We start from the raw sequence: 13,311 nt of genomic DNA on the forward strand, positions 1-13,311 counted from the left end.
ACAATATTCCATATTAAATAGCTTTCATCCTTGTTTTGGCCTTTGGTAATTAATTTTTCTCCTTTCACATAACCTAATAAGCTTGGTTGTTTCAGAAACAGGTATGTTTCCTTTTAGAAACACAAAATGGCAAGGTGTGTAACCTTCAGAGTTACACTTACAAAGCTACAACTTTGGGGTGTATTGCTTTAAGCCAATAAAAATGGATAGGATACAAAATTATCTATAGGCTTGTTTCTATGAGAAAAATACACAATAAGAAAAAAGCCAAAAAAAAAAAAAAAAAGAAAAAGCCAACAAAACGTATCAAGGGTAACTACATTTCCTGTAATGTGTTTATATTACATCATTTTAAAATATTAGGTCTAATTAGAAAAAATAATAAGCAAAGGGCTTTTCAATAATTTAGGCTGACACGGAAGAATGGTCTTGCTCCATTTTCAAAATCTTGGATTCTGCCAAGCATTTGAAAGGCTTAATAAGCTAGTGGATGTAAGTTAGCTTTTGAATCCCTTTCCTTCTAGCTCTGCTGTCACTGCAGCATCACTGTCTCAGGGAGTTACAGTTTCTTGTGTTAGTTTTATTCTTTCCAATAAGAGCCATTCGAAAAAACTTGGGTTAGGTGGCTTTTTGGTTTTTTGTGCACAGATATTTATCCTCGCTTACCTATTTAACCACAGAGATGTGGAGGGTGTAGAGGGGCTTGGAGAAGTCCATGCACTCAGCACAGTTGTCTTTAGGGCCAAGCCCACGTGGGGAGGAACACAGCAGGTAGAACACAGGACGGGAATCACCTGGGAAAGTGCATTCACATTCAGAGGTAGCAGCAGTCACACGATTATTGGTTGGGTCAATAGCTTCCAACAAACTGTCAGTGTGAGTTTGTTTCTTTTTGTCTAGACTTGTGTTTGCTCAAACCGTTTCTTGGTGCAAAGGGGTATCCATGATTCCTTTGTGAAAAAATTTGCCGAGGCAATGAAAACAAACCTGCACGTGGGTAATGGATTTGAGGAGAGAACTACTCAAGGCCCGTTAATTAATGAGAAAGCTGTAGAAAAGGTAAGTTCGTTTTATCATCTGTTCAACGTCATGGTTTCAGTATCAGAAGCTTAACTGGCAAAACCACTCTGGTAAGGTGGCCGGCAAGGCGGTTTTGGAAACAATGGAGAAATCGGGAAAACAACTGAGTTTCTGCCAATTTGTATAAACTGAGTGGCACCACGTGGTTATAAGCTTTTCCAGCTCCATCATTTCACTGAGTCCCCATGAGATCTGTCACTTCTGTTCTCCTACCGCCCTCCCTAAATTTTCTTTTACAGTGGTGCTAATTCTATCTCCTGCTGCCTCAGGAATTAAGATCCTGAAATACAAAGTTCTTTAATTTCTGGAACACCTAAAAGGAAAGGAAAGGAAAAAGGCTTTGTTTTTGAGATCGTTTGTGTTTCAGCTGAACTGCTGGCTGGCACTGAAAACAAAATGCCCTTGCAGAAGAATCCTTGGCGAAAACACCCTGGCAGGAGATGTAGAGCCACAGAAATCATGGTTAAGATTTAGAGATGGGGGCTTCCCTGGTGGCGCAGTGGTTAAGAATCCACCTGCCGATGCAGGGGACATGGGTTCGAGCCCTGGTCTGGGAAGATCCCACATGCCGCGGAGCAACTAAGCCCGTGAGCCACAACTACTAAGCCTGCGCGTCTGGAGCCTGTGCTCCACAACGGGAGAGGCTGCGACAGTGAGAGGCCCGCGCACCGCGATGAAGAGTAGCCCCCGCTCGCCGCGACTGGAGAAAGCCCTCGCACAGCAACGAAGACCCAACACAGCCAAAAATAAATAAATAAATAAATAAATAAAGATTTAGAGATGGCAAGAAAGGGAAACTCCTTAAGCAAGGATTTGTTTGTTCAAATAATGTCGCAATCTTGACTGCTAGCGAGGTGAGTTTTCTCCTCTTGTTCTACTGTTTTAAAAAAATAATCCTCTTCAGAGTGGCTTACAAGGAGGTTTCGTATAATATCAAACATCCGGTATGCTCCCCAGGTAAGTCCTTACTTGGTAGAAAGGATTTCAATAGGATTTTAGTAGAAAATGGAGGCTGGAGGTTGTGTGTGGGGGAAAAAAGGGGGCACAGAGAGCCTCCCGGGTCACCTGAGGAACCAAAATCAAGTTAGAGCCAGGTCAGCACCCAGGTGGGAAGCACAGCCCATTCGCTGTTCGTTGGCCTCCTGAGGGCCTGAGGACCAAGCCCCGCCATGGCTGCCCTGACCCAGTGGGCAGTCTGGTTGGCTGAAGATCACATCTGGTGCCTTCCCCAGTAGACACCAAGGAAGCACTGGGGTTTTACAGAGCTCTGATAACATTTCCAGTTATTGCCTTGGGATTCTCTACCTCTACATAAAAAATATACATTGAAGTTTACATGGGTACCACCTGCATTTCTGAGATGCCTTTGGACCCTGGGCACTCACCCAGCAAAGAAAATGTGGCTCTGTACCAGCTATGGTTCAAGTCCCAGAGGGGTGGTTCTTAACCCACCCAGCACCTTTAACAACTACAGATGCCTCGGTCCTACTTGAGGAGATTGGGGGTGAATTTGTCTGGAGTAGGGCCTAGGCATTCAGTGCCCCAGTTATTGCTAGTTTGCGGACTGGGAAACCTGTCTGGAGATTTTGTTGTTATTCTTGCCAAAGTGATTGTATAGACATTGCTCTCTAGAGGACGCTGTTTCCTAGGACCTCAAGCAACTACAGTTGAAGGGTTTGTTTTTGTTTTTTTCCCTCTGAGAGTTTAGTAGAAAACATCTTGTCTGAAAACAATCCATTGTGCTGGCTTTAGTGTACATACAGTCACAGGGTAAACACCTGGGGAAAAAAGTGCACATCACTTTTAATGTGACAAGAGGAGGACAGAGCATATTCTATTTGAGGTCAAATAGAATGGGGCCTTGTTAAGTATGCTAAATAGAGGTATTTTTAGAGCTATAAATCATAGAAAGGAAGCTAATGGGGATTTGTTGCGGACAGTGAACTATGAGAGCATTAGAAGGGGTGAGGATCTCAAAAGGGTGAATCTCGACGGCAGACTGTGCCCAAGCCTCTATTTATCTCTTCTGAAATCCTACAGCATATTCCGCTGAGAATGGGAGGCAGGGGGAGACTGCAGTGGACCACGGATTGTGATGAACTTCTGGAAGGCAGCAGGGGTCGTGTTAACAGAAAAGTCAAAGCAGAATGAGGCAGGCCCAGGGGAAGCCTGCAGAGGAAATGGGTGTCATTTCTACGATGGAGCTTTTCTAGAAATGGCTGGGGTAGAGGGTAGCAATGGGAGGAGGGGAGAAATAGTGCTGATTGGTTCTACTTCTGCACAGTTTTCTGGGTCATTTCCCTCCACCCACCACCAACACATACAACGTAACAGAGGCAATTTGCTCTGGGCAGGAAAATGCCTCTGAAGAAATAGAGCAGCCAGCCTACGAGGAGTACGGCGTGAAGAGTGAGGGTAGGCACGCCAGAGAGGAGCTCCCCTACCTTTGCCCTTTGCTCGGGTGGGGCCACCCCTAAAGTGAAGCCTGCCGAGTGAGATAAACCCAAGCTTGGCGTTGTCCCTCTCGTTCGGGGAAGAGACTGTTAACAGCAGAGGTCACCCATGTCACCCGTTGAAATTAACCAACCCCATCCTTCATTAGAAAGATGAACAACCAAGAATCATGACAGCCCTAGAGGAAAACCCACAGCACATCAGAGGAGGGTCAAGAAGAGCAAACAGAACAGCTGGCCCTCAAGAAAGTAGATGACTCTGTGAACAGACAGGATTTTTTCTAGGAATCTAATAGTATTCTCCAAGAGTTCTGAGAAGATAGTACATCTATAAAACAGAAGTAGGTTCTATGAAAATGAAGCAATGAGAACAAGAAAGAACGTTTTTATTTATTTATTTGACTGTGCCGCACAGCTTGTGGGATCTCAGTTCTCTGACCAGGGACTGAACCCTGGCCACAGCAGTGAAGGCCTGGAATCCTAACCACTAGGCAACCAGGGAACTCCTAGAAAGAATGTTTTTAGAAATTGAAAACATGGTGGTCAAAATCTTTTTAAAACTCAGTAATGAAGATGGAAGACAAAATCAAGGAGAGCTCTTAGAATTTAAAGCAAAAGTATGGCAGGAATGCACAAAGAAATCGATCTGAGGTGAGGGGTGTATCCATTTTAGTAATAGGAACTCTAGAAAGACTTGAGATGGAAGAAATAGGATTATCAAATACTAGAGGAAAACTTCTCAGAGCTAGGGGAAAATAACAATTCTTCAAAATTGAAAGACTTCGTCAATTGCCAAGTAGAATAATAAAAAGAAAAACCCAGATATGTTTCATTAAAATTTTAGAATGTCAGGAACATACCAGAATATTCAAGAAGCTTCCAGAGGTGGGAAAAGCTACCACAAACCCACAAAGGAGTGAGGACTTTTTTCTTTTTTGGCTACGCTGTTGGCATGTGGGATCTAAGTTCCCTGATCAGGGATCGAACCTGCACTCAACGTTCTGAAGGAAAATTACTTTGGGTCCAAATTCCGTCACCAACCAATGCAAGGTAAAACACCAGACATACAGTATCAGAAAACTCTGAAGGTAAACCATTTTCAGTGCACCTTTTTTGAAACAACTACTCGAGGAGAAGGTATTAGAACAAAATGAAAGTGAAATCCAGGGAGGAGAACAACATGGGATCCAAGAGCCTGGACTAACCCAGGAAGGAGATGAGAACAAATCCCAGGAAGACAGCTGAGCATCAGGCCTGCAAAGACATGGGCATATGTGTATTAGACCGTTAGACAAACTGTAAGAGCAAACAGCGAGAAAATCACAGAGGTGGGAGGAGACAGCATGGTACACACCATGTGCCCTCTTGCCTCTGTACCTCTGTGCATTTGGTTCTTTCTACCCAGAAGGGAGCAGGGTACATTAACCTATTTGGAAAAGAAAGAAACCCAGTTACAGTTTTTTTGAAAAAGAAAGAAACCCAGTTAGTTTTCTGCAGTTTAAACGTTTCCCAAGTATCCTCGACCACCTTTCCCAAGGGCTCTTCTTTTACTCTTCACACAGGTAGAGAAACATGTGAGTGATGCCATTTCCAAAGGGGCCACCATTGTGACAGGCGGGAAGCGGCATCAAGTTGGAAAAAATTTCTTCGAGCCCACCCTGCTCAGCAACGTCACCCGAGACATGCTCTGCTCTCAGGAAGAGACGTTTGGGCCCGTGGCACCAGTTATCAAGTAAGGTCATCCAGCGGGTCGGAAGACAGGAGAAAGGATAGGAAAGGAAAAGGAAACCCGGAGAGAAATCCAGTTCGTGTGTCGTTTGAGGCCTGGGTGGGGGACGGGCTGAAGTAGAGAGCAGGGTTATATCAGTGGAAGCACTAAGTTCAATGTAACATTTAAAAAATTTTGTTTCTATTATTGCCTCTTTAGACCACAAAATTTACCAAATTCTCTACTTTGCTCTCTTGCTTTCTACTGAACTCATTTTTCTTTGTAATGAAGTATATACTTTAAGAGTTCTTTCAAGGGTGTCTGTGGGCAATGGACTGTGTGTTCTTATGTGACCTTTTATCTCACAGTCACAAGTAAATAATAATTTACCTGCATAAAATGCTAGCTTCAGCACTTTGAAGATGTCACACCTTGGTCTACTTAGCTCCAGGGTTGTCACTGAGAAAGCTGATACCTGGTTCTTACTCCTGTGAAGGGATATGCTTTTTCTCTTTAGAGACTTTTAAAATTCCTCACGGCCTCGGACGTTCTTAAATTTTACCATGGTAGCTTGGGTATGGTACACCGTGAGCTTTTTCAGTCAGAGGTCCAATGTCTTTCTTTAATGTCTAAAGTGTTTGTTTAGTCCTGGGAAGTTCTTGGTCATTATTTCTCCAAATATTTCTCTCTCTTCTATTGCTAATGAAATTTATAGATTAGGGTTTCCCTGGTGGCGCAGTGGTTGAGAGTCTGCCTGCCGATGCAGGGGACACGCGTTCGTGCCCCGGTCTGGGAAGATCCCACATGCCATGGAGCAGCTGGGCCCGTGGGCCATGGCCACTGAGCCTGTGCATCCGGAGCCTGTGCTCCACAATGGGAGAGGCCACAACAGTGAGAGGCCCACGTACCGCAAAAATAAATAAATTAATTAAATTAAATTAAATTAAAAATTATAGATTAATCTGACATTAGGGAAATGAACCACTTGGAGAACTTTCATCTTCTTTGTTTTAATAAAATTTTTTTTACCTGGAGTATGAACTTGACATTTTCCAAAAGGATGCAGTGGTTAGGAATGCAGGCTCTGGAGTTGAGTTGGGTGTAGATTCAGGCTTTGCTACTTCATATCTGTGTCCCCTTGAACAAGTTAACTTCTCTGAGCCTCAGGGTCCTTGGTGGGAAAAGGAATAAAAACTAGTACCTGCCTCACAGGACAGTTTTAAGGTTTAAATGACATAATGTACGTAAAGCACTTAGCACATTGCCTGATATCATTATGGGTGTTGTTGTGTAACTAAAGCATTAGGTCAGGGAGGGGGACACAGTTGTTACTAGGGGTCTCTAGTCTCACACTTCTTCTGGGACACAGGGCGGTGTGAGCACCACCCACATTAGCAAAGAAAGGTGAAAATCCTCAAGGATGTCACAACTGATGATGTGAAGACTGCATTTGCTTTTTATTTATTTATTTGGTTGCACTGGGTCTTAGTGGCTCCAGGGCTCCTTAGTTGCGGCACGTGGGCTCCTTAGTTGCAGCAGGCGGGCTCCTTAGTTGCGGCATGCATATGGGATCTTGTTCCCTGACCAGGGCTCGAACCCGGGCCCCCTGCATTGGGAGCTCAGAGTCTTATCCACTGTGCCACCAGGGATGTCCCGATGACTGCATTTTCGAGGCACAGGTGGCCAGTGAGGACATGGGTGATGCCCTGTTTTCTGTTCTCTGGCGGATAGAATGGCTTGCTCTCTACAGGTGGAGAGCCAAGCCCTGGGAGACACAGCTGGTCATCCTTGGAAGAAATAATTCTCTTGGGGTCACCCTCCTTGACCTGCCCTCCCCCAGAGCGCTCTCTTCTCTCCCAGTCGTCCTCTTGCATTGACTGGGGTCCGCCAGCTCTGCCCGGTGCCTTCAGAGGGCTGGCTGGCCAGCTGCCACTGCTGCTGGACCTCTGAATTGAGGATCTGGGATGTGGACAATGTTTTGCCCCCAGTTACAGTTCTGGGGCAACAGAAAAAGGCCTCTGAAATGTTGTTCCAGAAATAACGATGATAAAGCTGGAAGAGACTGCATAAGGCTTCCACGCTAGCAGTCTCATTTCCAAGGGGAACAGACCCCCAGCACTGTCACACTGTTCAGAGCATAAGTGGTGGGGCCGACACTAGAGCCCTGGGCCCCAGTGGCCTCTGGATGTTTTCCTTCTCCTACATTATGGCTGCTTCTAAAGTAGTTGTTATGATCGGTGCATTTGTTTTTTTTTTCCGGCCTCGCCTTGTGGCTTGCGGGATCCCAGTTCCCCAACCAGGGATTGAACCGGGGGCCACAGCAGTGAAAGCGTGGAGTGCCAACCACTGGGCCACCAGGGAAGTCCGATCGGTACATATTATTCTTCTTAGTAGGTAGCAAGAGCCGTAATCCTGTTCTTAAGGCGTTTTGTTCGACATTCTGAATACTCCACAGTTCCCTGTGTGTCTCCCAATCTCCTAGAGGAGATGAACTGGTGTTGACCCGAGCTCGCTAGCCTTGAACTCTGCACGGTTGCAGCGAGTGATGGTGTTTTCCTCTGAACTCTCTGCAAAGCTCTGATTAACCCCTCGCCCTTATTTGGGAAACAAATCAGGAGGAAATCAGCTGGTTTTCCTTACTCTCCCCTTAGGGATTTTGCTGATGACCCATCTTGACTTTGGCAGGTTTGATACAGAGGAGGAGGCGGTGGCGATCGCTAACGTGGCCGACGTCGGGCTGGCAGGTAGGCGTCCGTCCTCGCTCGGTAGCTGTCATAATCACTTCTCCAGCTGATGCCAGGGTGGCCTTTATAAACGTCACCCTGGGTTTTGAGAAGGCAACTTCATTGGAGCATGTGTTTCACTGCTTTCCCAGGGGCGGGGGTGGGCCTGTGCAAGTCCGTGTTCTTTTGCCTCGTTCCCGGATGCAGGATGGGGGCTCCCTGGTTGGAGCTGGGTATGGTCGTGGGAGAAGAAGCAGTGCCGTGTTTCAGGGGGAGAGTCACACGCACCCTGTAACTCCCATGTTCCCAGAGGCTCGATGCCTGGAAATTCCAAGGGGTTTTCCTCCCATTTTGTGTGGCTCCTGGAAGTCTGAACAAAAGAGATAGCACCCGACCTCACAGAGAGCATAAGGGGCCATGAAAGAAGCGAAGGCAGCACAGGCAGAGGGAGCCTCACAGAGTAGCTGCCGTTCTTTCAGTTTGGACATGGACAAGGTGGCCACAGAATGTACCCTATGACCCTGACAAAATTATATGTGCATAAATGCACTCAACAGGGGCTTCCCTGGTGGCGCACTGGTTAAGAGTCTGCCTGCCAATGCAGGGGACACAGGTTCGAGCCCCGGTCTGGGAAGATCCCACGTGCCGTGGAGCAGCTGGGCCCGTGAGCCATGGCCGCTGAGCCTGCGCATCCGGAGCCTGCGCTCCACAACGGGAGAGGCCACAACGGTGAGAGGCCCGCGTACCACACACACACACACACACACACACACACACACACACACAAATATATATATATATATATATATATATATATATATATATATATATATCTCATGTGGATAACCTAACTGACGTGTGCAGGATGCACTGAACAGGAGGCCACAGGAGCTGCGTTCATTATTGTTACAGTCCTGATAGGAGACGGTGAGAGCTCTAGCGAGAGTGGAATAGAAGCAGAAAGAGGATTTCCAAAGGTTTTGAGATGAAGATGTGCACAGGACCAACTCAGGGCTCCACATGGGAGCAGGGAGGGTTCCAGGCCCGCATGACTAGGCAGATGGTCACCCATGGCATCCGCAGCTGTGGACATGATGTCTTTAATCAGGGGTCCCCAACCCCCAGGGCCGCAGACCGGTACTGGTCCGCAGCCCATTAGGAACCGGGCCACACAGCAGGTGGTGAGCGGCGGGCGAGCGAGGGAAGCTTCATCTGCCGGTTTCCGTCACCCCCCACCGCTCGCATTACTGCCTGAACCGTCTCCCCCTGCTGTCCATGGAGAAACTGTCTTCCATGAAACTAGTCCCCGGTGCCAAAAAGGTTGGGGACCCCTGGCTTTAATGACTATTCTACATCCATGTCCTTTATCCCCATGACAGGTTACTTTTACTCTCAAGACCCAGCCCAGATCTGGAGGGTGGCGGAGCGGCTAGAGGTCGGCATGGTTGGCGTTAACGAAGGCTTGATCTCCTCCGTGGAGTGCCCTTTCGGTGGGGTGAAGCAGTCTGGCCTTGGGCGAGAGGGCTCCAAGTATGGCATTGACGAGTACCTGGAGCTCAAGTACGTGTGCTTTGGAGGCTTATAGGATTCCTTAGTTCTTTAAAAAATAAGAAAGGAAGCTTCGCCACATGTATGGGGACATGCCATCCATTATTTTAAATAAGCCCATAGGGTATCTGAATTAGGAATTTTTTTTTTCGGGCCTCTCACTGCTGTGGCCTCTCCCATTGCGGAGCACAGGCTCCAGACGCGCAGGCTCAGCAGCCATGGCTCACGGGCCCAGCCGCTCCGTGGCACGTGGGATCCCCCTGGACCGGGGCACGAACCCGTGTCCCCTGCATCGGCAGGCGGACTCCCAACCACTGCGCCACCAGGGAAGCCCTGAATTAGGAATGTTTTTAAAGCTCATCCAATCCTCGTAATCTTAAACAGATGCAAATCCTACCCCTCCCCCTACCTGACTAGGGACCAATACATGCCATGCGCCCGAGGCCGCAGACTCCCCGAGAACCAGCATAGGGTTTATAGAATGAAGCCCTGGACTCCACCACGACCCCATCTGCCTCAGAGCAAAGTGCAGCGTGAGGCCAGCCGGCCCCCGCAGCCCCATGGTCACGGCTGGATCACTGCCTGGGCGCACTAAAGACACTTGCTGGGTATTCCGGGGTGTTGCTGCAGAGGCTGAACCACTCATTTTTTGAGACTTCAGAAATAGCACGGAATTGCCTGTGTTTCTTTGAGACATGAAGGAACCCCTCTCCCTTTTTCGACCATTTTTTACATTGAAGTCTCCATTGTCCTAAATTAACTGCTTAAAGGTTTTTTCCTTTCTGTGCTGTTTTCCATGTCATGTTGTTTCCGTTAGGAAATAAGCCTAAGCATAAAGCACAGCAGCTTGGTGGGATGGATGGCCCACGAGTAATGGCCTGGCCTGGCTTTGTCCCCGTGGATGTGACATTCAACCCCTCCCCGCCCCCTGCCGCACCCGCATCCCTCAGGAGAGCGGAGATTCTATACATGCCTTATTTAGCTCCATGGGCTATTGTGAGCCTCAGAGAAAGTGAAGGTGTTTGCCAAAAAGTAAAAATTCAGTGTAAGTGCAGGAGTCGTCATTATTATGAGCAGCACGTCCCAGCCCCGCTTGGGTGTCCGGCAGTGGCTTTGCCAAGGTGAGCGGAGGTTGGTACCCACCTGCCCAGCACCTGAGCCTGAGTGAGGGCTCGTCACCTGCAGCCTGCTGTTTCTGTTCTTATGAAGCGCTGCTCCTTCACCTGCAAAAGAGCAAAAGCACTTTCACGACAATAATCCCAAAAGGAAAAAGGATTTCCATAATTGCCAATTGGAAGAGGCATGAGGTTTTGCCCTTCAGGCACCTTTTATCCAATAAGAGTTTTTATAGTTCATCATTTAAAACAAAAACAAAAACAAAAAAACCCTATGACCACTGTTTCCTGTCACTCTGAAAACTCTGATTAAATACACACTAGGCTTTTCTGTATCATGTCTCCGTCTGTCCTGATATACAAGGAAAAGGAATAAAAGCTGTTCCTGGTGGAATAGACAAGGATGAAGCACCTCCTTTTCCACTCTCTCTGTGTGCACACTCCACTGACATTCTGTGGATATTTTGGGGAGCAGAAGGAAAACATGAATGAAAGTAGTGCTAGAGGCAGTCACTCCTGGACCCAGCTGGGATGTAGCGTCCCTCACTGAGCCATGGGGAGCTGAATAGCTAAAGGTCTGAGATGTCCCTGTGCACAAAAGTACCATGGCTAGGGCTTCCCTGGTGGCGCAGTGGTTGGGAGTCCGCCTGCCGATGCAGGCCATGGCCGCCGAGCTTGCGCGTCCGGAGCCTGTGCTCCGCAACGGGAGAGTCCGCGGCAGTGAGAGGCCCGCGTACCGAAAAAAAAAGAAAATAAAAGTACCATGGCTAGTCTTGGAGCTGCCTTGTGTTTGCCCTGGGTTACATCTGCCATCTCCCCTAAGGCCCAATAAGGAATGAGCTGAAATCCACCTCCTGGTAACATGCATCGCTCAGACCCTGTCCAGAATCACGTACGCATCATATCGACAGTGAGTTTCTACTTTTTAGTTTTAGGGTTGTTTTATGTAACACCCTAATTACTTAATATTTAGGTGTGTCCATCTGGTTGCTATTAACAATAAAAATGCTCTAACACTCGTTTTTAGAAGTCTGGAATACTGGTGCTTGAAATGTTTGGAGGAATACATTCAAATACATTTGTAACTTTGTAAATCAGTGAATGTCTTGGCTGGGTGGCAATTTTGAGTTTTCTAGTATATCTGGCTCACCAGGTACATAAATTGAGGGCCAGACACTCATTCCAATATCTTTGATTAATTCTGGAATTAAAATAATTTGAAAAGGAAGTAGCTTACTGTTAGTAAAATTGTTCTGGGTTGTGGGGAAAACAGAGAAGTATTTTTAAATGAACATTTTGGGGGCTGTTTTTCAATAAGGTAACCATATGTGATGGATTTTTTTTTAATGTATGTTATAATATGAAATAGAAAAGGACCATTAAACCAGGGGTTGGCTCACAGCCCAAATCTGGCCTGCCGTCTGCTTTTGTACAACCCAGAGCTAAGTATGGTTTTTATATTCCCAAAGGAGTGGTTGGGGAAAAAAAATCAAAAGAATGGTATTTCATGACACGTGATAATTTTGTGAAATTCAGATTTCAGTGTCCAGAAATAAAATTTTATTGGAACCCAGCCACATCCATTCATTTACCATATGATCTATGGCTACTTTCTTGGCAAAGCTGAGTATCTGCAGCACAGACAGTATTGCCCACAAAGCCTAAAGTATTTACTCTTTGGCTTTTTACAGAAATAATTTGCCAACCCCTGATCTAAACCTAGAGGGAGATATTGACCTTCCCCCGTTTATGAGGCATTATATCATTTTATTGAACACCTACTGTGTAAAAAATACTTTTCTGGGCCTTGCTCCAGTGAATTCTCACCAAGAACTTCCCAGCAATTATCACATAACTCATATGAAATTACCCAGAGAATGGGAGTCTATTGGCCTTGAAAAAAAACACTTCTCAATTTACTTTCCCCAGCTATGCAGGGATTCTCATTTAAAAAGCTCCTCTGTACCTATTATCTTTATCCATTTGAGTAGCTTTTAAATACAATTTTATGTCAAGCGCTGGTTCATCTACCTTTATTTTTATGTAAAGACTCAGTGAAAGTAAAGATCAGAAGCACAATGCAAATAACTCTATTTTATTGTAAACTTGTATCATTAACTTTAAACTGTGCCACATGACTGCCTTCTCGGAAGGCTGGAGCCCAGGGTTTTAACTGTTCACGAGCAGCTATGGTAGATAGCATTTTACTTGAATGATATTTATGCTGTGATTATTTTTGTGCTGTATTTTATGGGATAAAACTTGGGAATAAGTGTAGTTGGAAGTGTGGAAATATTTTGTTTTTTAAACATGCACAATTCATTTTTCCAGTTTTTGATAATTGTATGTGTGTGTCAATGTCTTGTCAGCAGAGTTGTGCGTGTGTAACTAATAAAGGTTGAATTAACAGAATTTCCTCTTTTTATGTCAAGGTTTCTGGTTTGTGGGTTTTTTTCTTGCCAGTTCATCATTTGAGTTTACTTTGGAGATTATTAGACCAGTTTGGATATGTATGCCACCCCAAAATATGACTGTAGGAGTTCAGGACATGCTAGCCCAAAAGATGCCACTTTGGCACAGGTTTTTTGTGAGCTGAAGGCAATTAAGAAGCAGATACAAGAAAAGCCCTCTCTCTTCCCTTCGCCCTCCATTTGCCTAAAAGCAGGATACAGATTTATAAAGTT

General features: G+C 46.1%; 2 protein-coding genes across 11 annotated transcripts in view; one reads left to right on the plus strand and one right to left on the minus strand.

The window, feature by feature from the left end:
- The window catches only part of GPLD1 (glycosylphosphatidylinositol specific phospholipase D1), an 85,749-nt gene that overhangs the window by 70,913 nt on the left and 1,525 nt on the right, over window positions 1–13,311 (minus strand). For 4 of the 6 annotated variants that reach the window (XM_067752127.1, XM_067752122.1, XM_067752126.1 and 1 more), the window contains exon 2: window positions 10,656–10,735. The gene's annotated coding sequence lies outside the window, so the exon portion shown is untranslated. Of the gene's footprint in view, window positions 1–666; window positions 795–6,270; window positions 6,413–10,655; window positions 10,736–13,311 lie in introns of all 6 variants that reach the window. The other 2 variants (XM_067752124.1, XM_067752123.1) reach the window with 2 other exon arrangements.
- Window positions 1–13,311, plus strand: part of ALDH5A1 (aldehyde dehydrogenase 5 family member A1) — a 31,941-nt gene that overhangs the window by 17,224 nt on the left and 1,406 nt on the right. For 2 of the 5 annotated variants that reach the window (XM_067752130.1, XM_067752132.1), the window contains exons 7-10: window positions 901–1,059; window positions 5,096–5,265; window positions 7,927–7,985; window positions 9,344–9,524. In XM_067752130.1, the coding sequence (XP_067608231.1) occupies window positions 901–1,059; window positions 5,096–5,265; window positions 7,927–7,985; window positions 9,344–9,524 (569 nt within the window). Of the gene's footprint in view, window positions 1–900; window positions 1,060–5,095; window positions 5,266–7,926; window positions 7,986–9,343; window positions 13,040–13,311 lie in introns of those variants that run through there. The other 3 variants (XR_010946700.1, XM_067752133.1, XM_067752131.1) reach the window with 3 other exon arrangements.

Source organism: Pseudorca crassidens, chromosome 10 (assembly GCF_039906515.1).
Source record: "Pseudorca crassidens isolate mPseCra1 chromosome 10, mPseCra1.hap1, whole genome shotgun sequence".
NCBI lineage: Eukaryota > Metazoa > Chordata > Mammalia > Artiodactyla > Delphinidae > Pseudorca > Pseudorca crassidens.